This window comes from Coturnix japonica, chromosome 14 (genome assembly GCF_054131305.1).
Source record: "Coturnix japonica strain WE chromosome 14, WE-NBRP24, whole genome shotgun sequence".
NCBI lineage: Eukaryota > Metazoa > Chordata > Aves > Galliformes > Phasianidae > Coturnix > Coturnix japonica.
In genome coordinates this window covers 11993192-12016951 of record NC_140676.1, presented here as the reverse complement: position 1 = coordinate 12016951, position 23760 = coordinate 11993192, and the positions used below count along the sequence as shown (strand labels likewise).

Below are 23760 nucleotides of genomic sequence, written 5' to 3'. Positions count from 1 at the left end.
AACAAGATAGGTTTATTAAATATGCTATAGAATACTGTATGAGAAGGTTGCTTATCCAAGACAATTTTTCTCCTTAATTTCAGCTGTATGTATGCTACTGCAGCTTCAGAACATCTGGGTACAGCAGTTTTTTTTTCTTTTCTGCACCTGCAAGCGTAAGTACACACATAAACAAAAAAGAAATTAAATCTTTCACAGAGCCAGATAGAGGGAAAAAAAAACCACAAAAAAACCCCAACCAGTAAGCCATGAAGCTCAGGGGAGCAGTATGACAAGTGCTGAGCTGTAAACAAGCTTGAGAGGGATTTAATTCTTATGACAAGCGCCAGTGGTAGCATCTCACATGGACTCAGCATATGCACACATTTCAGAGGAGGAATCACAGAGGACTTAATGCAAATGTAAAAAAGCTTAAAGCACAGCAGCCTATGCTGCTCTAAAAATAACCTCACAAATCAGGATGAGTTAGGGTTGTAATTATCTTGATTTTTCAGAATTTTGCTCGTTGTAGGAGAGTTTCTGGTTTACATTCATACTGTGATTAGACTTTATAACCCAAACTGCAAATGCTTTGGGGCAGGGATTTTGTTACAGGACAAGTATAAGAACTAATTGAGTGGTATTTTAAGGGTGATAGTACAATATAAAGGCTGAGTAACAGCTTCTGTACTCAGTTCTAGAGAAGCTTATTTTAGGTCAGAAGCTTTCTGTTGCTGTTCGTGAAGGAAGGAGAACTGAGATGTAATTTGGTATCCAAATTAAATTTTAAAAGCATCTAACGCACACTTATTTCCTAATTACAGTCATGTCTTTTCTCTTTCAAATATGCTTATAGCTACCTTGTTACTTCAACAGCATTCTGAAAAGTACAGGCTGCAAACTATAACCCACAGCCTGTGCTCAGGCAGATTTCCCCACGGCAGTTGATCAGTTCGTGTTGCAAGACGCAGCCAGTTTTCACATAACCTTCAGGCAGGTTTGAGATGAGTAGCATGCTCCCTGTGCTCCAGCTGCTATGCAGCTTTGACTCATTTACAAAAACAGAGCTGTGCTCTATTCACCTTAGATCTTCAATCAAGCTGTTTTCACAGATTCAGGGAGTAGTAACGGTTGGAAGGGACCTCTGGAAATCATCTAGTCCAACCCCTTGGTAAAGCAGGTTTCCTGCAGTAGGTTTCTTTTCTGCTTTCCTCAGTCTTCCATTAATTAGATTAAGTTTAATAGAAAATGGTTAATAACCCTGGGGTATGGTTTTTGGTCATCTGCAGGCTGAGCTAAATTCTGCTGTGTTGGATTGTAATTAGCTAAATCGCTTTCTAATCATAGTTCAGATTTCTTAGCATAAATGGGCAATATTTACAAAAAAGAGTCTCTGGGACCATGTCTTTCTTGCTCATGTTGATTGACAATTGGATGTAAAGCGTCAGTTACCAAAGTACTAGTATGTTTTAAATGAATTTGATTTTAAATACAGTTTTATGATACTGATATTTCTGAATACTGTTGCTGATGTTTTTACATATCAGATTTATTTTTTTTTTTTCCCACAACTGGAAACTGAGTGTGCAAATTACCCTTCATTTCATAGAATCATCAAGGTTGGAAAGTACTTCCAACATCATCCAGTCCAAGTTTCCACCTACCGCCAATATTTCCCTACAAAATCATATCCCTTAGCACAGTAGTTATTTGTATAATGTAAATAAGCCTTCAGCTTAGTCTTCATCATGATTTGTCTGGGCTCAAGGGAATCCAGAAGGCTCTCTGCTTTCTTATCCCAAAAGACAGTGCATCCAACTTTACCCACTGAGGGCTGCTTCTTGAACTTTTTCTTTAATGGAGAATTCACTTGTTGCCCTTCAGTGAGTTACTGTTTTAACTCCAGCTCGTAGCAGTGGCACCACATCCCATCACTGTTGATTACGTGATCCAGGAAACCGTCGTCTTTAGCCTCATATTAGTTCAACAGGTCCTGACAAACTCGCTTATGCTGTTTCTGTTTCTGAGAGAGCATTTGTGGGACCCACATGGTACAAACACTGTGATATTCCAATGTTACTACCATCCTTTCCAATGCACTGAAGATGATACTCAGCTCTGTGCATAGTTCCCTTGTCATAATGCAGATGAGCTTATTTTAATGTTCTTCATTTTGTGATGTGACAACTGTGCATGGCTGTCTGGAACATGGCTTGTGTTTCACATTGCTGTCACCGCTGCGGAAAAGCACCACCCGCCACCTCACTGTACTCACACCCACTGTTCAGTCTCCATAAATGTTCAGAAAATGTCAATGAATGTCAGTGGGTGCATTTATTTATTTATTATTTTTTTTTCCCCTCATAGAGGGATTCAGTTCCATCCCTTTGCTTCTTCTGTGCTTCCATGTCAGACATCATTCCATCAGGCTGCCCCTCTGCTGCCATCTGTTGTACAGTAACAAAACGTAACAGAATATTGGTGGGAAGGTTCAGCCTCTACTGCCATACCACCAACATCCACCTCTGATGTTGTAGTCCAGTGTGATGAAATAGGAGGCATTACATGCACAGTAGCACTTGTGTAATAGAAGCTCACTTCTAATGATTTGCAAAACTGTAAATGAGTATCATCTTTTAGGAACCTGAAATTATTTGCCTGCCTTAATACGATTTCCTGGGTAAATCAATGTATGGGAGGAGAGCAAAATATTAACAACAACAAAAAAAATAGAAATCCTTTGATTTACTGTAGTGGACTGAATTTCTATAAGCAGGGCAAATATCCGATTCTTTAAGAGAGTCTCCTTTTACTGTTGTTAATGAAAGAAGGCTAATAAGAGTGAGATTACTTCTTGTCCTTTGGCTGCGTACATCGGTCTAAATATTCAGAATGCAGAAGTAATGAGCTTCTACATAAGAGAGATTTCACTTAGTAAAAGACAGAAACTCAGTCTGCATGAAGATCACAATTATCAGAATACAAAATTATCCTAAACTCACATGCTGGGCTTAAACCGTGCTACATTAATTTCAGCCCTCTGTGGATGCATAGGTCGAACATCAGTAACCTGCAAGATTTGTTAAAGGCTTTACTATCCTAATTCACACTGGGGTATTTTAATGACAGCTGTTAAAATTCTCAGACTTCACATCCATATTCCCTTCCTCACAGACACCTGTAATGGTTTTCATCTGTTTTCTTTGTTATTCCCTCTGCTCATTTAAATGTAATGTAGATTTCTCATCACTCCAAGTGGATTAACTTTTATATAAATTACTGAAATGCACAGATGCGTGCGTGTGTGCACGCATATCCCAGAAGAGCAGAGCACTGAATTTTGGTCTGGAATGTAAAGCTAGCTAAGGAAAAAAAAAAAAAAACAGTGCAAAAATCCTTATTCCTTTCTTTAAAACTTTAAAACAAAACTTCTTTTGTGTGGCCAGTAAGGTGTGGGCTTCTGAAGCTCCTCCTGAAGTTTCTTTCTTCCCTATCTGTTCATAAATGAATGCTGCTTCAGAGTTGAAGAAACTCATTCCATTTATACTGTTGGGGTTTTACTGCTGATTGCAGGGTCTTTCCTCCCCCCATTTCAGTCCATCTCTTACAATTTATGTTAGGTAGGACTGTGGCTTTGTCAACTTTTTCATGGGTTGCATTTACTGTATTTGGAGGGTGCTGTATTCCCTTAAGGTTTTATTTATTGCCAGGACCTTTATTCTGCAAATGATGTGTTATGAGGAGCACAGATGAGTGTTTTAATCTGGTATCTGCCTTGATTTATCTCCAATTTAGGCAGTTCAGGGTGCCAGTGTTGTACTTGCACCTGAGTTAACTCACAAACAGCTTGGGTACAATGTTTGGTGAAGCTGAGGCAGGGCTACTGAATAGTCTGGATTTGGTGTTAATCCATGTAAACTTTTCTACTGTCACAGCTGTGTTTTTTACAACACCTCACTCTTCACATTTGTCATGTTGGTACTGTACAGTTGGACGCCGCTGTGTGAGACAAGCTGAGATGTAGTCATTAAGAATCTAATCTATAGAAATTGCATGCTGCAATATTGGTCAAATTCAATTTTAGTAGGAAATCAGGCTCGTTATGTAGCTCATTTAATTCCCTTAGTCACTGAACAGGGAGCAAAAGGATAACACAATGTTGGTGAATATTATCTACCTCTCTTCAAACACTCCTCCCAAACCAGCGGCGTTGCCCACTTAGCTGAAAGAAAAGTCTGCTGGCATGAAGGTTCTGGGCATTGGGTTTGATTTTACAGCCTGCATGTCAAGCTGGTAGGCTTCAGTTCATCAGGCAAGCATAGCTTTAAAAATAAAGTGATACTCTGCACTTGGATGAAGATTTGGTCTTTTGATGAGAATGAGGGTAACGTGAGACTTAGATACTGATGTAGTGGTCTCATGAGGAAAAAATGGTAAGATGTAAAATATTCCCCTTGAACAAAACCAATTCTACTTCATTTTGTCTTAATTCTAGGTAGTTAGAGAACTAGAAATAACATCCTGCTATTAGAGCTGTGTAACTTGGCTTTTTAACTCCAACACTTTGACATCTTACAGAAAGCCATTATCTGACGTGCCTTAAAAGCAAAAAGCAGCGTGTACAGTACCTAATAATAAAAAAATCCTGCTCTTTTTAGTAGACACAGACTAGTAAAAAAAAAATATTACCCATGCATAAAGAATAATGTTGTCTTGTTATAATGCATCAAAATGCTTTTTAATGAGGAAAGGTATATAGAACGCACAGAGCAGGGTAATGCAGCTCCTAATACCTTCATTGCTGCCTGTCAGAAAATGACAGTCCTATCAGTAAATAAATGAGCCTGAAGCAATAAATAGACAGCTTATAGAAATTGCCTTCAGAATGATCTCTAAACAGAGAAGATGCAGTTTAAGCTTTCAAATTTCAGTGCAGTTTCTTCAGCAATAGCAACATACAAATATATGAGGTGTCAAAAAATGTTTTCCTCTTTATATACTGTAGTTTGCTATTTGCAGTGTCTTTTGTTGTTGTTTTTTTAGTTTAAACATCTTCATTAAATATTAGTTCTGCCCATGAAAAAGTTGTTTGCCCCTAGCATTATTCTGATCTGGAGAATTCAACCTACTAACAACACTTATAACAAATGCACTTGTTGGGGTTTTTTCCTGGCAGAGTTCATGGACCTCTTTGTCTTCCTTGAGCCGTATCAGAGCGGTACCATGAACAAAGTGCTGATCTGAGCACTGCTTCCAGGACACGGTTCTCAGCTTTCAGCATAATATTTTTGAGGCTCATTCCGATAATAAATTACTATTCTATCAGTGATTCTGCTAACATATGGTAAATATAAATTGGTTTTTTTTGTAGTATAAGCAACATAACTTCCATTAAATCTCTGCTAAGACTGAAGAGCAGTAAATTGCTAATAACCCAATTATTCATTTGTTGTATTTTCTGTTGAATCATTTAGCACCTTCTTTTCTACCTTAACATATAATCTACTTAAAAAATAAACAAACAAGCAAAAAACCACTACTAACCATGTTACCAAATTTTCAATCATATGTTCAGCTTCATTTATTTTAAATCTGTATGTGACGTTTACCTGAGAAGCAATAAAGGCAGACTCAATTTCTGATAAATTAGTGGATGAATATTAATGTAGCAGATGTTGTTGTTTTTTTTTTTTAAGTTGCATGCCAAAACTGATGATGTTTAAAACAGGACATTTGGCAAAAACAAAGCAAGAAGCTCATGAAAATATCTGTAAAGGAATAACAGTTTTCTAACAGCTTAATTCTTTATGGATTTGGAAGTAAAGATTACTGATGGTTTCAGGAGGGTGCTCACTGCTGTACATAACAAACATCAGCAAAGGCTGAAAGCGTGAGGGTAGCAAGGATCTGTATCCATAGTGTTCCTCAGAAGTAAGGGCCTACCTCATTTTGCTGAGCTTACTTTGCAAGACAAAAATCCTTGTTTAATGGTTAAGGATGTAAGTTTGAGATGTGGAGAAGGGAGCAGGAGAAAGGGGCAGTTTATTTTAAAAGGCACATTAAAACCTTTACTTAGTTCATGTCTATTTTATACCGCTTAACTTGGCTAAATGGTGGTGCATTTGTTTTAATGTACTTACTAGAGCAATCTGTCAGCTGCTTGGTAGTTTTTACTTACAGATTGAATTTTGGTGCCATCATCTGTTGAGAATGTATAATGGCAACATGGGCCTGTTTGGATCCTGAAATATCTAAGATTACACTATGTTGCTTGTTTCACATGTAACTTCAGTTTTTGTACTCACAGAAAGGCTGTATATATGCTGTTTTTAAAATATACATATTTAAATGTATATATTTACATACTCTGTAGCAGCCACTGTCTCTTGGGTTGGTTATCACATGTGAAAACCAGTAAAGACAAAGCAGAAGTATGACGTGGTAATGACTGGGACAAGGTGAACTACAGAACAGCGTCTGTAAGTTGTGTTTTTGTAGACACTTCTTCAGAAACAACAGAATTATTTTGCAGTAAGATTGTGTGTGTTGTAGTTTGGAAACTTCTTTCTGTTTTGTTTTGGTAAAGAGTTTCAAATCTGCATGAACAAAACTGTTTGAGCACAGTTGACTTAATTCTGCAGCTCTAGAAACTGGAGCCAAAGCTCTGGGAGAGTATTCTGTGTTCTCCTCAGTAACATCATTTACAGAAGGAGGTATGAGTGGTTTCTTTGCTTTCAAATCTGGAAGATCATCCAGAGACAAGAAGGTTCATTGTGAGTCTTACTTGCTGGCAGTAGGTGCATACAGCATATCAAACTTCTCTAGCTGTGAAGTGAGGTGATAGGAAGGTCCTTTTCTACCTGTGTAGCTCATTGTCACTGGGTGATGAACTTCATTCCTCACTTCGTTGTCAGCCTCAGTTACCAACTTTCTTCATGTTTGATGAAGAACAATTCAGACAGTTCCTGCAGTTTGAGTGAAAGTCTGTGTCTGATTTGATTGCATTCTGGTAAAAGTCAGTGCCTCACCTTCAGGCAGATGTACCTGGCAGGTGTGTCTGCTTCTCTTCATTGGCTCAGACAGACTCAGCTGGAAATGCTGCAGCAGTGATTTGAGCTTTGCTAAGAATGGTTTGTATATAAAAACTCCATGTTGTCACAAAAGAAACTCCATAATGAATATTTACAAAATCCTACCAAAAGAAATAATCAACAAAATATGTATTATAACTCAGTGAAAGGTCTGTGCTGCTCTTTAAGCTGCCCAGGTGAACTCAAAACTTGTCACTGATTTTTGCACTCTCTTAATCTTCCTGTTTATTCTGTGCTTCATTAAAGTCAATCTCTGCAGGACAAACTGTCACTCAGACTGGGCCTGTCCTGCTGCTCGCAGCCTCTGGGGAGCACCCTTCATCCTGATAAATGGTCTACGAGGAGAGCACATGTCAGAGAGAAACCCTCCGTGAAGCTAAATAGATTAGTCTCTTCCCTCTGAACAATCTCAGTGGAATGCAGTAGGCACAATCGTTAAAGCGGATTTAGAATAAGACACTTCTTCCTGAGGAAGGGAGATTGCTCTGAGTTCAGAAAGATACAGACTGGCTCTAGTAAATTTTTAAAGGGAAAACTTTAAAAGCATGAAGCTTTCACCACCAGAATGGGCACTATGCTGGCCCAGAAGTTACTGGAATTGTTCTTATTGGCTTTTTCATTGAGTTTTTCCTTCACTGGAAATCAGTGTCCTCAGTTATTTTTCAATGCTGGCTCTGTTTTTTCATCTAGTACTTACTGAGCTGATGCTTTTGGTCAGAAGGAATATCCCTTTTGTTAGGATAAGCTTAGCCAGACTCCTCCAATCTTAGTGTCAGTAGTTTTACCATCACATCTCTGTTCCTGTATTACTGAGTAGGAATGGAGAGGAAGGGCTTTCAGAGCTTTTCCCCACCTCTGTTTGTGTCTTGAGCAGCCTTTTCTCTTAGCACAAGTGTCCATTTCCTTGTGATTATTCACCATTTTGCAGATGTTTGGTAACAAAAAAAAAAAAAAAAAAAAAAAAATTTTTTTTTAAATTGGTAACTAAAGAAAAAATTCAAAATATGCATGTTGAAAACGTTAGTAATCACATGATCTTATTGTTTCTAAACTGGATCCTGTCCTTTGCAGCATTAATACGTGTTCTGTCTGCCTGGGAATATTTGGTAGACAATAATGGCAACGATAGTACAAAAGTTGAAAGAGGTGACACAAGGGAGAGAGGGTGCTGGAAGTCTCTTTTAAACTCTTTTATTGTTATTTATTTGAATGCAAATCTTTCAGGAAAAAAAAAAAAAAAGAAAGAAAGAAAGAAAGAAAAGAAATGTCCAAAATGTGATAAATATTCAGTAGCCTTGGTGGATTCATGAATGTGAAACTGCAGTTATGGAAAGTGTGAGTCATGGAGAAGTTGGCCAGCAAAACAGAACACTTTGCTATTTTTTTTAGGCTGAAGGAAGAACGGATTGTAGCAAACTCTCAAAATAAGCCACGGCCCACGGTGTGTTTTCATGTCTTGTAACCGTGTGCTTCAGAAGTCAGCCTTTAAAAATAAACCTTGTAGGAAAAAAATCCCTTTGGTTATCTTCTGGCAGACCGAAGCAGTTCTGAATTCAGACAGCTATAATTAGTGCAGCCTTCTGCTTTGAAACCAATGCATGACAAGTGCCTGCGAAGGCGTGGTGTCTGAGTGTTAGCAAAGCGCTGTTGTGAAGGCTGGGACTGGGTCACCGTGCACAATTGTAGTCAGGAGCGCGGTATCGAGAAATGCCATTCTGCTGTCAATGCATTATTGCACATTCAGTGAAAGTGGCCCTGCCTGGGATGAGATGGTCAGGCTGAACACAGTCTGATGTGAATAGGTAGAAAAGCTCATCTTCTTTCTGTCTGGAGTAAATCAGTGTTTGTTTCGTGTGTCTTTCACTCCCTGAGCAGTGTGAGACTTGGCTCTGCTGTAAACGTGTTAATGACTTAATTCTTTAAGTTTAAAATGTCCTCAATGTATTTTAAAAAATCTCCCTGTTTCCAGAGTATCGGCAACAAAACTATTTCCTAAAAGGGGCCTACAGGAGTGGCTGCATTTTTGCTGAAAGTGTCACGACTGTCATGTTATTCCGTGGCTTTACTGCTAAGCAATTTAGTTACTGCATCTGCTTACACTTGGGAGACTACCAGCTAGGAAGGATTCTGCAGTTTGTTTGCATTAAATCAACACAGCATAAACAGAACTCACAGAACACGTCTTTGTGACTTAGGAGAGATTACAGCAATCAGTGCTTTTGCATTTGCTGCATTTTAGTGTTTTTTCCATGTTTCTCCTCTGTCTCATGTGTTCATTACATGTGCAATATGACATCAGTTTGCGGTTATTGGCGTTACATCCTTTGCTTGCAAACTCTGCCTGTTTTATTGCTGGATTATGAATTTTTAGCAGTATTATTTAGAAAAATGTCAACAGATGCCTGGGATTTTTTTTCCTGTCTTTACTCAGCTCAGTTTGAATTACTGTTCAAATATGAGATCAAATGCAGTGCTGTGGACTCCATGTACTGCCTTAACAGTGACTTAACATTGACTGGGACTGGCCAGAAAATACACATTCAGAGATGGGAGCCATTTTGGTATACAAAACATGTTTATTTTTTGACTGCTGCTTTTGGAGAAATTGATGCTCTAGTTGAGGGCACAGAAGGGACATTTTTCTACATCAAGGACTGATGCTTATTTGGAATTATTTAACATAATGTAAGAAATCTTTCTTCATTCTTTCTCCTGCTTTGAATTAGGTAGAAATAGTAAATTTATAGTCCTTCAGGAAACAAGCACGTTGCTTAACAAATAGGTCAGAAGAAATTGTTCTTCTCAGGTTGGTTTTTAAAAGAGGAGAAGATATTTAGGAGAGTGAATCTTGCAGCCTAGATAATAGGAATTTTGTTCTATGCAGCTGCATAAAGTGAGGAGCCTGATGCCAGAATGCAGTGGTACGTGCAAGTAGCAATCAATAAGCATGAATTATTTAGGGGACAGCATAAAAATGGACGAGTATTAAAACAGAATCCGTTCTCTGTATAAGCACTAAAGGACACGTATGAATTCCCTGCAGATTTACAGCAACATGTTTGAAATCTCAATTTATGTGCATGCAAACAAAGTATAAGTGAATATTTTAATACCTAAATGTAAATAAGTTACATATAATTTTTAACTAAACTTTATGAACTAACTGTTAAGGATCGGGTACCTTAAAACTTGCCACCGTGTCTGAAAGCAGATGTGTCTGTCCAAGTGATGAGTGTATTTCAGATAAATAACAACCATCTAGAAATGGAGTGGGGTCAGTTAGGGAACAGGCAGTTTGATAGCAGCAGCGCTCCCTGTGCAGCTCTTGAAAGGTTTTAACACTACCCCAGGGTAGACAGCAAATCTGTAGTAGAAATGGTGGCAAAGGAGACAGACTGATTCCAGCAATTCTGTCTGGTGAACACCAGGTGCTTTTTGAGGCTACAAGTGATTGTTTGAAAAATAATCTTGGCCAAAACCAAGCAGAGTGTCTACACTGGGGGTGCAAAGAGGAAGTCTAATTAAATTGGATTGCCTAGAATTCTTCAAGAGGAGATGTGTGTGTGCTTTCCACAGGTGCTATGGTATTGATACTTGCTGCTTTTTCTGTCTGCAGAAGCCAAGTCCTAGCAGTGCTCTGGGATCCTGGAGAGCCTGATGAGAATTGTCATCCCAAACCCACTGGCAGAGAAAGTCACTCCACAGAGTGGAAGAAGAGGAATAATCCTGATGTGTAAATTCAGAGAGGCAAGGCCTATAAAATATTTTGCAATTAGGGAAAAATTGAGGTCAGGAACTGGGAATGGCAGAAGAGTGCTTGGAGAGCAAGTGTCTGTGGGATGGTAAGGAAATGCTAAGTATGTGACTGAGAAAAGGGGATCTTCTTAACCTACAATGGCCTGTCCATTGTACATGTCTGAACAGATACAAGGGTAGGAAGCTTTTAGTAAACTAAAAAGGAAGAGCAGGGTTGTTTTTATAAGGCAAAAAGTGACATGCATAAACCTGGGAGTGAGATCATGCCCCTCTTTAATCCAATGGCAAAAACTTTTTGACTGCAAGTCAAGATGAAGGTTTTTACCTACATGTTGATGGGCAGAGGCTGATGTGAGCAGAGGCAGTTATGCACCTGGGGAGCTGTGTTCTGATAGAACAGTAATGTCCTTTGAGAGGTGCTGGTGTTCCCATTCAGTGCAGTACAGGTATAGACATTCTCATTGTGGGGATGTTCCTGCCATGTGACTGTGATTGTTGCAGGCATACAGAGGGCAGTAAGATAAGTACTGACAAAACCAGAATTCAGGCACACCTAATCCTCAGTCCGTGTCCAATTCTACTGATTGCTCCAAGTCTCCATGCTGTTGTCACATACAATGACATGTTTGAAAACATTCCCTGCTAGCTGCTTGTGGAGCTGTTCAAGAGCCCGTACGTAAGGGAGGAGCAAGACTGAATTTCTCATTGTTAGAAGAAACACAGGATGAGAGAATGCTATCTGCAGAATTAGTGCTCTAATTAGCAAAAGAAGGAACTCACTACCACTGTTTGAAGTGAAATTGACAAATTAGAGGATTATTAATTCACTCAGTGTAAGAAAATTGCTGTAGGTGTTCGGGGCCTGTCTTGTTTGGAATCTATTGCTTTCAGGTTCAGTTGGATTTCATGACTGTAGTATGCAGATACTATTAAATCTGTTTGTGCCAACTGTTTGAAAATACAGCCTGTTGTGAATGCAGTGTTAAGCTTTGTGGAAGCTGGGTAAGTTATGAGAGAAACAACACACTGGTGTGGCTATTTAGCCCTTCTTTGAGATGCTGAACTAAACAAACAGAAGGAGATAAAAAAGGGAAAAAAAAATAGTCCTGAAAATCCGTGGTAGGTGGTTACCATTAAGTAACTGCTGATTACTGAATGGTATTATTTGCCACAAAGACAAAACATCCCATGTCTTCATTCTGCCGCTGGAGATTCAATTCAGAATATTCATGTTTCTTGCTGTTTACTTTCCTCCGACACAATTAAAACATCTCGTGTCTTACAGTCAGCAATAAAAGAAGCACATTGATACTGCTTTCAAATGTATGTATTATCTAGAAGGAAGGCGAGGCTCTGTAAAATGGTTTCCAAATGAGCTTGGTTAAAATTTCAAAAGAATAGATGGATGTGAGGTGGGAATTTCGAGTATGCCCAGTAATAACAGAAAAGTAGAAACTATTTGTCTCTTTCAGCCACGTCTCCCTAAGGAAGAAAGAAAAGAAACACTCTAGAAAAAGTTATATACCATTAAAGCACTTAATGCAGATTGCCATAAGGCAAGATAACAACACTTGAATGTTATGAACTGCAGAAACTCTATGAACAGATTATATTTTAAATGCTTAATCTGTTTTACAAACTATGTACATTATTCTGCTAAATAAGATGAATTGGGATTCAAGAAGCAGCACGTCCTGACAAATCTCCTCCTAAAGGCATCCATTAATATAAATCAACAGTAGCAATTTTGTTTGATCATTTATTTGCAAGAATCATTAAGGTTTAATTAGCATAATTATTCCCTGTGGGACTTCATGTCACATAAATGAAGAATGGCATTATCAATATTTAAAAGATAAGTATATAATGTTCAGAGTACTTAACCAGCACTCTGCAGGTGGTGTCCAGCTGCAGCAAATTAGGTTAAGTTTGATTTCTAAGTTGTAGAAATGTAATTCCAGATGAACTGTTCATTTCAAAAAGTCCCAAGCTCGTGTATTGCACAAAGCATCAGCACACAATCAACTCTGTATGGAGCTACTCATTGCAGTGTGTGTGTGTGCATCATCTGATCTCAGGTGAGCTGCTTGGCTTACTTGATATCCCAGGTGAGATGTGTTGAGCTGGGGAAGGAAGGGGCGGATGAGAGCTCAGCTGTGGGGTGGGAAAGTGAGCTCAGCTTTCGGTGCTGGCAGAGCCCCACTTCTGGTGGCACATACAGTGTGTGGAGGAGCAGCGTGTGAGGTGGGGAGCGTCATGCTGAGCTGCTGCTGCCCAGTCAACTGGCGAATTGCATTTCTTTTACCACCAACTTGCTGTTTTAGCAGCAGTGAAATGTGTCATTAACCACTGTGTACTGTTCTTTTCTCTGAAGGGTTTTGAATAAAACATCAGGGAGTGCACTGAGCTGCCCCAGGACCCACAGATGTCCCCACATGGGGCCGTGAAGCAGAGCTTCCAGCAGCCCAGGGCTTGTGGCACTGCCAGGGCTGGCTGCAGGGCCAGGTGCCAGCATGGGAGATGGACACAGGCAGCAGAATTACTTTCACGTTGCTCTCAGCCCTTTCTGGGATTGACATTTCTTTTCTGTTTATTGCCCTTCAGTTGTCCTCCCCATTAGTTCAGAGATGTTGTGGCTTAGGGTTATGGTTATGGATTAGTTTGTTCAATTCTTTGTTAGACACTGAATTTTGAACAGGACATCTTTCTTATTTTTTTCCCTCTCTGCTGAATTCCACTTTAGAGTTCCTCAACTATTTAATTATCCACATATGTTAAAATAGACGCTTTGGAGTTACTGTGTTTGATGGTATCGTGCAGGAAGGAGAGGGGTGCTGCTTTCTTCTAAGCACTTCTCTTGGTGTTGTCTTTGCACTCCAGTTAAGATACATGCAGACACCTGGGTCTGGTGCTTCCAATGCAGTGGGCAGTGCAGGGTGTCGGTGCCATCCTGCCTTTTCACATGCTGCACTGTGGGGGCCACTATAGGGAGGAATAAATAAAACAGAGCTCACATTTAAAAATCTGAATAAACTACATAAAGGCTCCTGGATGAGGTTTTGTGTGCCCAGCTTGCACACCCATCAGCATTTAGATCCTTGGCTAAACATGGGTGTGAATTTGCATCAGAAAGAACTCACTCCTTTTGCTTGAATCACAGAATCAACTGAACGTGTGATCTCAACTCATTTTCAGTTTAACTGGGAGGACAAGAGTTTGGATGTGAGCGCAGAAAGCTCTTTGCTACATGGACGAGAAGTGCCATTACAGAAGTAGTGGTACCAAATTCTCTCTCTGTGTTCTGCATCAGACAATTGCCTAAAAAGAGAAAGTGATTACAGGTGAAGCAGAAAGCCTGGTGGTCGTAGTTTGTATTTTCCCCTGTGTTTGCTGGTTGGATTATAAGGAGCATGGTGGACATGGCGCTCTAATTATTTTTTAATCATCAAATGCTTGCAAAGCTGTGCCAAATGCAGAGGAAAATGCTGTGCTCCACAACCCGTGCAGATCCAGCAGCCAGCTGGCAGGGGGCTCGCAGTGTGCTGTGTGCTGTAAGAGCTCATTTCCCAGCTCACTGAATGGAACACATTCCTGTTGGATGGTGTACAAAACCTGGCTGCTGCTGCTGGTGTCGTCACTGTCTTTTTTCAGGGTATCTGTAAGAAGAAATTGAACTGCAGTATAGATTAAAATATTAAGAAACTACAGAATATAGCTCACTTAGTTACCTTGCTCAGTCATTTTGTAATGCTGACCAATGGAAGAGATGCAGAAAGCCACAAACTTGGTGTTGGTTGGAGTAGGAATAATAGGACAGAAACCATAGAGAAACAGGAGCACACAGGGAAGATGTGAAAGAAATGAGCCCAAGGGAGCGCCCACATTGAGCCTGAATAAATCCTGAGTGCTGTATGAAAGGAGACCTGGCACTGAGAGAAGAAATAATGTCCTGATTCTCTGCTTTTGTTTCACAGTGTACAAATGGGTTTGGCCTGCGAGGTTCAAGAAGTACCTACATTTAATGCCAATATGGAAATGAAGAATTGAAAGCATTATATAGAGGTAAGACACTGTGGGGTGAAAAAATGGTTTTATCAACACATGAGCTGGAAGGGGCTGCCTGCATGCACTAAAGCAGAGTCAAATGAAGTTGCACTACTCTACAGTTTCTGTTTCTAAAGATACTCCCCACAGAATAGCCACGGGAACCTATAGATGAGCCAGAGAAACGCTGCCCCTAAAGATGAGTTTCTGGTCATGTGCTTCTCCAAGAGGATCCTCTCTGACCTGAGGTCCAGTTATTCTCTTCATGCGCCGCACTCAGCGCTGTATCTAAATACTAAACCACATCAGGAACAGCTGGACTTCTGCTGAACACAACTGAAGCACTGAGTGTCTCCATTCCTTGCAGTACTTCTGTCTACAGTCCATAATCTCATAATTAAAGGTACCTTCTGCTGCTGCACTGGGACGTATTCTCCTCTCTATTGCAGAATAAGTTTTTAGATGTAATTGTTACTCCTGGTGCTCAGATTTGCTGGCAGTGCCGGCCCCTCGGCTGCTCAATGTGCTGCTCCATCCATCACCCGCATCAGGGAAAGCAGGCGGGAGCTTCTCAGTGCTCTATGTGTGTGTGTAGCAGATCGATGCTGCTGCTCGGATGTTTCAGGCCGTTCCTGTTCATTCACGTGTATCCTTTCATCTGCAGGAGGTAAATCACCGCACGGTGACACCGTTACCCGCAGTGCTTCGTACTGCAGAGTCAGCACGGCCCACGTCGTATCTCGGCTGGAGCATTATTATCACCGTCACACGGCGGGATCTAAAACACCGTGTAACAGTGAACGTGCAAAGCGGCTCCTCCTGTCCGCGCAGCGCCCGCCCGTCGTTGTGCTCCTGCAGCGTCACTCAGCGCGCTGCGTTCAGCTGAGCGCCGTGTCCCCGCAGCGTTACCCGCACGGAACGAACTCGCTTTTTGCTTCCGCCGTTGCCGTGGCGACGCGTGGCGGTGCGTCGGGATGGTGAGCCGGGCGGGATGATGGCGGCGCTGGGGCCGGTGGGGGCGGCCCGGCTGTTGTACCGCCGCTACCGCCGCTCTGTTGCCCGCAGGCGGCCGCGTGGCGCAGCGTGGGGCTCCCGCCGGCGGCGGAGGAGCGGGGCGGGCGGCTGCGGGCAGCCAGGCTGCGGGCGGCCATAGAGCAGGAGCTGCGCTTCGAGGAGGCCATAAGGGCGGTGAGAGCTGCGGGCGGCGCGAGGGGGGAGCACCGGGGGGTGGGGGGGAGTGTGCGGTGACGGGGGCGGACGTGGCGGCGGTGACTCGTTCCGGGCAGAACGAGGAGCAGCGGCAGCACCGGGAGCAGCGGCGGCTGCAGGAGGAGCGGCTGGCGGCTGAGCTGGCACGGCTGAAACACGAGGAGCTGAACGACGAGAAGAAGAGGCAGCAAGTGCGGGAGAACAGGTAGCGACCACCCCGGTACCTACAGGTACCTGCAGATACATAGAGATACCTACAGATACCTGCAGATACATACAGATACATACAGATACCTGCAGATACCTACAGATACATAGAGATACATACAGATACATACAGATACCTACAGATACCTGCAGATACCTACAGATACCTGCAGATACATACAGATACCTGCAGATACCTACAGCTGCTTCCCACACTGCAAATAATATTGCCCCCATCCGCACCACACTGCTGCAGCACAGCATGCTTTATCTCTTCTCTTTTTTCCCCATCTCAGTCTTGAACTTCGAGAACTCGAGAGCAAACTAAAATCGGCCTATCTGAACAAAGAGCGAGCGGCGCAGATCGCTGAGAAAGAAGCCATAGAGTGTGAGAAAATGGTAATTCCACCTGTGAGAAAATGGTAATTCCACCTGTCCTCCCCTGTGTGCAGCAGCCATAAACACAGCAGTTCTGCAACGTTCTGCTGCCCTCCAGTTATCACACCAATGTGATGAGCTGGTTTTGCTCATACGCTGAATGCTCTACTTGGTCTTAGCAGCACGTATAGCTGCCTTCAAGTACCGATAGCTGCCCTCACATTGTTTATATAACGGGGATTCTCCCCAAGGGTTCTTCCTGAGCTGAGACATTCTGTGCAGTGAGGCACTGAGTGTGTGTAGAGGGGAGAGAGACACTGGTCTCATCATGCAGTGCTCCTTCCTTGTGCTGTGTAATTTTACAAGTGGGAAGTAATGGAGTAAAAGTGATCTTTTAGAGCTTTTTCTTCTATTTCCTCCTGTAGAAGCGTGAGGCTGAAATAGCCCAGAAGATGAAGGAAGAGTATGAGAGGGCAGCTAAGGAAGAGAGCTTGGCAGAACAGAGGCGAAATGAGGAGAAAATGATGTATCAGCAAGAGCTGGAGAAGCAGCTCGAGGAACAGGAGCGGAACAAGCAGGGAGTTTATGAAGAGTTTCTGAAAGAGAAACTCATGATTGATGAAATCATAAGGAAGATCTACGAGGAAGATCAAATGTTAGTAACATTTTAGTAACAAGAAATTGACTCACATGGATTTTGCTATTTTAAGAGCCAGAATATTTGACTTATTTCAGCCCACCTTGTGTCCTTTTCAGAGGGAGTTCATTAGTAAGTATTTGCAATTCAGGCATCTGGTTTCCAGCTGAATGGGTAAGGAAGGTCATTTAAATCATAGTCTTGAATATACTGTTAATGGTGAGCACGTGATCTTCTTAGTATCACTAAGTATAGTAAATAACAATGCTCTTTTGTTTTCTATTTTATACAGGGAAAAACAACTTAAATTAGAGAAGATGAGAGCAACTCAGAAGTATATCGAAGAGTTTAAGAAGGAACAAGCTGCGTGGAGGCAGAGGAAACGGGAAGAGATGGAGGAAGAAAACAGGAAAATTGTGGAGTTTGCCAACAGGCAGCGACAAAGAGAAGAAGATCGAATGGCCAAAGTTAAAGACGAGGAGGAGAAAAAACTGCGAGTTCAGGCCATGGTATTAAAAGTTAAAACTGTAGAAAAGCATATTGTGTGTTTGTCTCTCTCACTTATAAATCCTTCCTCCTTATTAAAGATTGCCCAGAATTTAGAAAGAGAGCAGCAGAAGCGTGACGAGCTGGAAGAAATGCGCCAGGAGCTGCATCTGGAAGAACAACTTGAGAAGGACAGAAAGAAGGAGCTGGTGAGTGCTGGGAGCAGCTGAAGCGCTGTCTGTGCTGGCTGTAGGGAAGCTCGCTTTTCGTGGACTTCTGCAAGTAGGTATATGGGGATTTTGGTACTTGTCAGGTACCAGGCTTCTTATTATGCAGCCAATAACAGCTGCTGCCATTTTCTTCTCTGAGAAATCAGTTTGGCTGAAGATGAATTTCTTCAAACTATTTCAATATGCAGCATCTTACTGAATTTTCTTTATAGGCAGAAATGGAGAAGAAAATAAGGCAACGCCTGGAATTAAGGCAAGTGTATGAAGAGCAGCTTGCTTTGAAGAAGATAGCGCAGCAAGCCGTGCAAGAGGAGGAGGAAGCCTTCAGACAGCAGATGGAGGCCAAGTTTGCAGAGGATGATCGTATTGAACAGATGAATGCTCAGAAACGAAGAATGAAACAGCTTGAACACAGAAAGGCTGTGGAAAAACTTATTGAAGACCGTCAGAAACAATTCATTGCAGATAAAGTAAGAGAAGTTTTCAGTTTCACCCTTGGTCTGAACCAAAATATTTTACCATGAGAATACTCTGTCCTACATCAAGGCTGTAGGGAAAGGTGACAGGAGAACTGCGGAGATGTGGCTGGGGGGAGGGGATGGGAAGCAGCCCCTTGTTTTGCTGACAAGAAGGGCATCTTTTTGGAGCTGACTTCTTACAGCTTGAAAGGTTCAAGCCTGTAGATCCTTGTACACCCAGCATGCGCTGCAGGGAGCTCTTCAAGAGCCATGAGGTCAGCTCAGCCTCCCTGATCAGCCAACACAACTGAGGATGCATATCTTGCTATTCGATCTCTTTTGTCAGAGATATTTCTTCTACTTAACATGTACTTTGTTTCTTTTACATACACTTTTCACTCTTTTCAAACCTATTTGCTTGTGACCAAGAATCAAAATTAAATGAAAACTCAAAATCTACTCCACCAAAAGAAACCAACCAACCACACGCCTCTTTAATCCTTAGTTTCTGTTGGTGGAAGTAAATGTTCACAGAGCTGGACTCAGCAAGACTTGCTTGTTTATTGCAGGAGCGTGAACTTGAAGAATGGAAGTTAGAGGAGGAAAGACAAGCAAACATTCGTGCAGTTGTTGAAGAAGAGAGACAGAAACTCCTGAAAGAACATGCATCTAAATTACTGGGTTATCTTCCCAGAGTAAGTGATTATCTGTTACATGCTTTAAATGTTTGTTCTAGAGACTGTTGTTTTTATCTCTTGGCTAGTATAAGGAAAAGCTGTTAGCCATGTGAATTACATGGAATAAGTATAATTGTATCAGCTCTTGTGTGCTCACCTGGGTCAGAAAGCAGTAAAAGAACACTGGGAAGCTTTGGGCTGTTCTGCCCTATTGAGGCCATGTGCAGAGCTTGCTGATTGCTTCCGCAGCCCTTTGCAGAACCAAAGCTTTTGGGATATGGAATGTAATTTTTAAAGCAGGGCTTTTCCAGCTAGAAAGGGCTCCACTAAAAGGCAGTTTTGACCAACTCCAGTTGGGTTTTAGGAGCTGTGTTGGCTGCCTTGTTTGTCTTTTGTTGGCATGGAAGCGAGGCCTCTTCCCTGTGACAGTGCAACAAATGGCAGGGCTCACAGAAGAACGTCAGTGCTCACTGCCAAGCCAGTGCCTCTTTTCAGTGTAGTTTCTTGATTTTGCTAAACCTACAGATGTGCTCTGCTGCCTCAAAGCACTTTTATTAGAAATACAATGCAGGTAAACACTGTCTTTTGTCTAGTGCTTACATGACAATCCTTAGTGGGTTCTCACCATAATTTGCCTGAATAAAAAAAGCACTTCTAGGTTAGCACCAAGTGCAGCAGTTAGAAATTCGTCCATTGAGTTTTGGTGATGATTTTCGGACCTATTTGGTTTATTTTTGAGGTAACACAGATTCCGAGGATATAAGCCGTACAATCATTTCCATTAAAAAAAAATCAGAGATCCACAATTATCTCTTTAATTTATCTTTTGTGGTGCTTCTTTCTCCAGGGAATACTCAAAAGTGAAGACGATGTTAACATGCTTGGTGAGAAATTTAGGTTGGCTTATCAGAAGAGAAGAGAGAATCCACTTTTGGAAGAGAGCTGAAATTCCTACTGTCAGCCCTCCTGCCTTGCCACTAGGTGTCACCTGATTGCTAAGGAAGATTTCCATTTGCTGTTAACAGCGAGGAACTTGTTTTTGTTCTCGTAAAAATCTCCATTTTAAGACTGGAGTTCTGAGCTGACGAAGGGCTCATCTTATTTCAGTGCACTTATATTTTTCAGGAATAAACTGTTTGCTACAGATTGCTCAATAATCAGCTACACAAATACAACTGAGTTCATGATGAAGCAATGTTTAAAAGTGCTTTCTTCAGCCACGCTGCAGAAACCTGAGGCAGCGTAAGCTCAGATGGGTATCACATAACAGACAATACAATGATCTTAGTGCACTATTTCTTTCTGTAAGTTAAAAAAGTATCTACATTTGCATTGTACTATTAAACTACTCTCTAAAGGTTGGTAAAGTAAATCACTACTGGTAGACCAGAGTTACTTTGCTAGTAACTCCGTGACTTTGCCAGTAGAATCTGAGATGTAATTCTCATTTTGAGGTCAGCCAGAGAATCACAGAATTGCTCAGGTTGGAAAAGACCTTAAAGATCATTAAGTCCAACCACAACCTGACCATACTACCCTAACTAACAACCCTCTGCTATATCATGTCCCTATGCACCACATCCAAACACGTTTTAAACACATCCAGGGATGGTGACTCAGCCACCTCCCTGGGAAGCCTATTCCAGTGCTTTACAACCCTTTCTGTATAGAAGATTTTCCTGATATCCAGCCTGAACTTATCCTGGCACAACTTGAGGCCATTTCCCCTCATCCTGTCACCAGTGAGAAGAGACCAGCCCCGCTCTCACTGTAAGCACCTTTCAGAGTCATTGCTAATAACCACTTCAGCACATAAACAAACTCTTTGTGTATCACATTCCTACCAAATCACTCTCAGGGAGGAATCCACTGAAATAGCTGAGGTTTAACAAAGCTTCATCAGCCAGGCCTTTATTACTCTTGTTCATTTGTGTACATCATATGCTTGGCTCATATACACTCACATTTTTATCTAATACTTGGTTATACTGATGAGATCATAAAATCTTCCAGGAGATAATACGTGTGGAGCACCTGTGATATGGAGCCATTGCTCCTGTCTGTATCCATTACCAGTATAAAGTGACCACAGAAATATATAAATATATTTATTTATTTTTTACCCTAAATAAAATAGGAACTTTAAACAATAAGTTGTATCAGATTATAGTCATTCTGGCTTCTCTTCAGATGGAACATTACCTCATCTAACAGTTCTGAATGCTGAAACAGAATAACAGATAATAAAGTTCACCCGCGCTTTGTGCCCCTTGGCTCCTCACAGAACAGACAGCAAGTCTGCACTGCATGTAGCATCCCAAAGCAACCTATCAAGCGTTTATAGGTGAAATAATTTCAACGTGAGCAAAATCACCAAAATCCATCCACTGAATCTATTTGTTAACTATTAGCATACACTTGTAGTGCCAGAACAACCTACTGGCTGTCTTGTATTTCAAACAAGTTTGAATCAACCATTTCCCCACTCAAGAGCTTTCATGAATTCCTCTTCAGTAAAAGAAAGCATCCTAGAAGCTTCAATGTGCATCTGAAAGAGATAAAACATAAACAAATTAGGAGCAGAAGATACAGCAGCATAAATGACAAACACAAAGATCTCTGCATGACCGAAAGGGGCTTCCAATCCATTGTGCTGTGGTTTCATGCTGTGGTTCTGATGGAGGCTCACCTGCTTAAGATGAAGTTGCTGTATGTATTTTCTTCAACAGTTTGTGATATATGTTATGGTTTATATTGCAACTTCAGCTCTACTCAAAGGATTGGGGGCTTTTCTTAAGTCTTTGTATAGCATTAAATATATATATTTTTAACAGGGCATAGAAATTACTGGAAAACTGACCTTTCCTGTGGGGTTTTCTTTAATTCAGCAACAGGCTGCTGTGAAATGAAATAAACCTGAAGTAATTCTGGTAATTATATATACTGGTGTCAGGTGAGCTTAGTTGCCTTTCCCAGCTCCTTCTGCTGGGAGGGATAAAGGCAGCATTAGTAGTATTCTCAAGTTCTTCTGCCTGTTTTGAGAGGTCAGCTACCAAACAGCAATGCTTTTCTGTGAGTATGTGTTTTTATTAACTTAAAGTAAATGGTTTCTTCTATTATCTACAGTTTTGATACAGTATTAATAAGTTTTTTTATCTTTTTAATTTAAGTTTTGTGAAGCTTATCTGATGCTGATTTGGGTTCAGTCAGATGCTGTCCCTTGGTGCTCCTTACTCTAAGCTGCTGCTCCAGAGAATGAGGTAGCTCAGGTATAGAGTATCTGTTGTGTGAATGCTGTGCTTTTTCTATTCTGAAAGTAACTGTGAGCAGTTAGGAGTGCAAAACAAGGTGATGTTAGTACTATTTCCAGTGTTTCTTTTTGGTTCTGGTGTGGACAGAAAAATGCTTTCACTGGCAGTGCATGAGCAGTCCCAGTAGTTCTTGTTCTGATTACCTGTCCTCCTTTGTTCTATGTAGATGTAATCAAAATCCCAGGGTGTGTTTCCATGGTGTAGTTCTCTGTTCCTAAGATAAGTATGTGCGGTCTGTGTTATGAAGTTGCCACTTCATACAGAACTGTTCTTTCTCTATGGAGGCTCAACAAGTTCAAGTGTTTACTAAGTGTCAGGTTCTCACCACAGTACTCTGAAGGGTAAATGTTCTATTTTCTTATCACAAAGGCTACTCCTAAGATGCTTCTGCTTGAGTCACCATTCCTTGCTTTCTTTATCTGGCAGCTTTACTGCTGTTACTTTACATACATACTCATATGTATGTTGCATTTATTCGGTAGAACATACTCTTCACTTGGATTTGCTTCCATCAAAACCTACAGGGTCTTTCACTTTGTTCCAGATCTGCACACGTACAGAACCCCTCACAACACAAATAGCAAGAAGCAATATTAATAGAGAAGGACATACTTTGAGAACCCAGGAAAAACATGGGGCTGAAATGTAATGGCTTAATCATGAGAGGGCACTAAGGTACAGCTGCTGGTAGAATAAAAAACATGCTGGAGAAAAAGAGACAACAAAACCTCACATGCTAAAATGGAATGTATTGACACAGTGCCACAGGGAGCTGCCTGCAGGTACTACCTGAACAGCATTTTGTTTCTTAAACAGATATTCTTGGCCTCAAAGCTTGTCAGTGTCTTTCACCGTGACAGGATATATTCCAAGTTAGGAACTGAGTCAGTTCCAAAGAGGATGTTGGCTGTGTGTGCTAATGAAAGTGAAGTAGCTGCTCCATTGCATTGAAAATTCCTGTTCTTGGGGCTGTGGTTTATGTGTGTGCGTTACTTGAAAACAGAGAATTTTAGCCACGTTATTTGAAAGGCAACAATATTTAGGTTCTTACCTTTTGTCTCTTTAAAATATCAATTAACTTCAGCTGCTTTTTGAAACCTGCTATTAGTTCTCCTTTTTGTTTCTGTAGTTTTTTATTTTCTGCTTTTAATTCTTCAATTGTTTTGAGTTCTTGGTTAGCGACATCCTGCCATGGGAAGGCAAGAAATGTATTATACACTGAAGTAAAGCTTTAACCAGAGAAACTTGGCGTAACATTATAAAATGGCAAATATTAGCCACGACCCATCAGGAAATG

The 23760-nt window shown here is 41.1% G+C and overlaps 2 protein-coding genes across 12 annotated transcripts in view; one reads left to right on the top strand and one right to left on the bottom strand.

Annotated features, from left to right (window-relative positions):
• The first annotated feature begins 83 nt into the window (after positions 1-83).
• MNS1 (meiosis specific nuclear structural 1) lies at positions 84-21305 on the top strand. 4 transcript variants are annotated; one of them, XM_085515586.1, is made up of 14 exons: positions 84-155; positions 10687-10912; positions 14801-14888; positions 15026-15273; positions 15535-15847; positions 15936-16058; positions 16157-16284; positions 16583-16685; positions 17090-17319; positions 17594-17810; positions 17889-17996; positions 18230-18487; positions 19045-19170; positions 20000-21305. In XM_085515586.1, the coding sequence occupies exons 5-14, from the start codon at positions 15845-15847 to the stop codon at positions 20096-20098; spliced, it is 1395 nt and encodes a 464-aa protein (XP_085371712.1). In that variant the 5' UTR covers positions 84-155; positions 10687-10912; positions 14801-14888; positions 15026-15273; positions 15535-15844; the 3' UTR covers positions 20099-21305. The 4 variants fall into 4 exon arrangements, with proteins under 4 accessions (XP_085371712.1, XP_085371713.1, XP_085371715.1 ...); XM_085515587.1 differs by lacking the exons at positions 84-155; positions 10687-10912; positions 14801-14888; ... (2 more) ...; positions 15936-16058; positions 16157-16284 and having other exon boundaries at positions 16583-16708; XM_085515589.1 differs by lacking the exons at positions 84-155; positions 10687-10912; positions 14801-14888; ... (3 more) ...; positions 16157-16284; positions 16583-16685 and adding an exon at positions 17421-17475 and having other exon boundaries at positions 17247-17319.
• Positions 21248-23760, bottom strand: part of TEX9 (testis expressed 9) — a 16012-nt gene continuing 13499 nt past the window's right edge. For all 8 annotated transcript variants that reach the window (XM_015872742.3, XM_015872745.3, XM_015872743.3 and 5 more), the window contains 2 exons: positions 23515-23649; positions 21248-21700 (listed from right to left, as the gene is read on the bottom strand). In XM_015872742.3, coding sequence (XP_015728228.2) covers positions 21623-21700; positions 23515-23649 — 213 coding nt within the window. In that variant the 3' untranslated portion in view covers positions 21248-21622. The remainder of the gene's footprint in view (positions 21701-23514; positions 23650-23760) is intronic.

Excerpts from the sequence above, each read along its gene's own strand:
- MNS1 (XM_085515586.1), top strand. Across the intron at positions 16,059-16,156 it reads TCGAGGAGGCCATAAGGGCG|AACGAGGAGCAGCGGCAGCA; the intron begins GTGAGAGCTGCG and ends CGTTCCGGGCAG. Across the intron at positions 16,686-17,089 it reads CCATAGAGTGTGAGAAAATG|AAGCGTGAGGCTGAAATAGC; the intron begins GTAATTCCACCT and ends TTCCTCCTGTAG.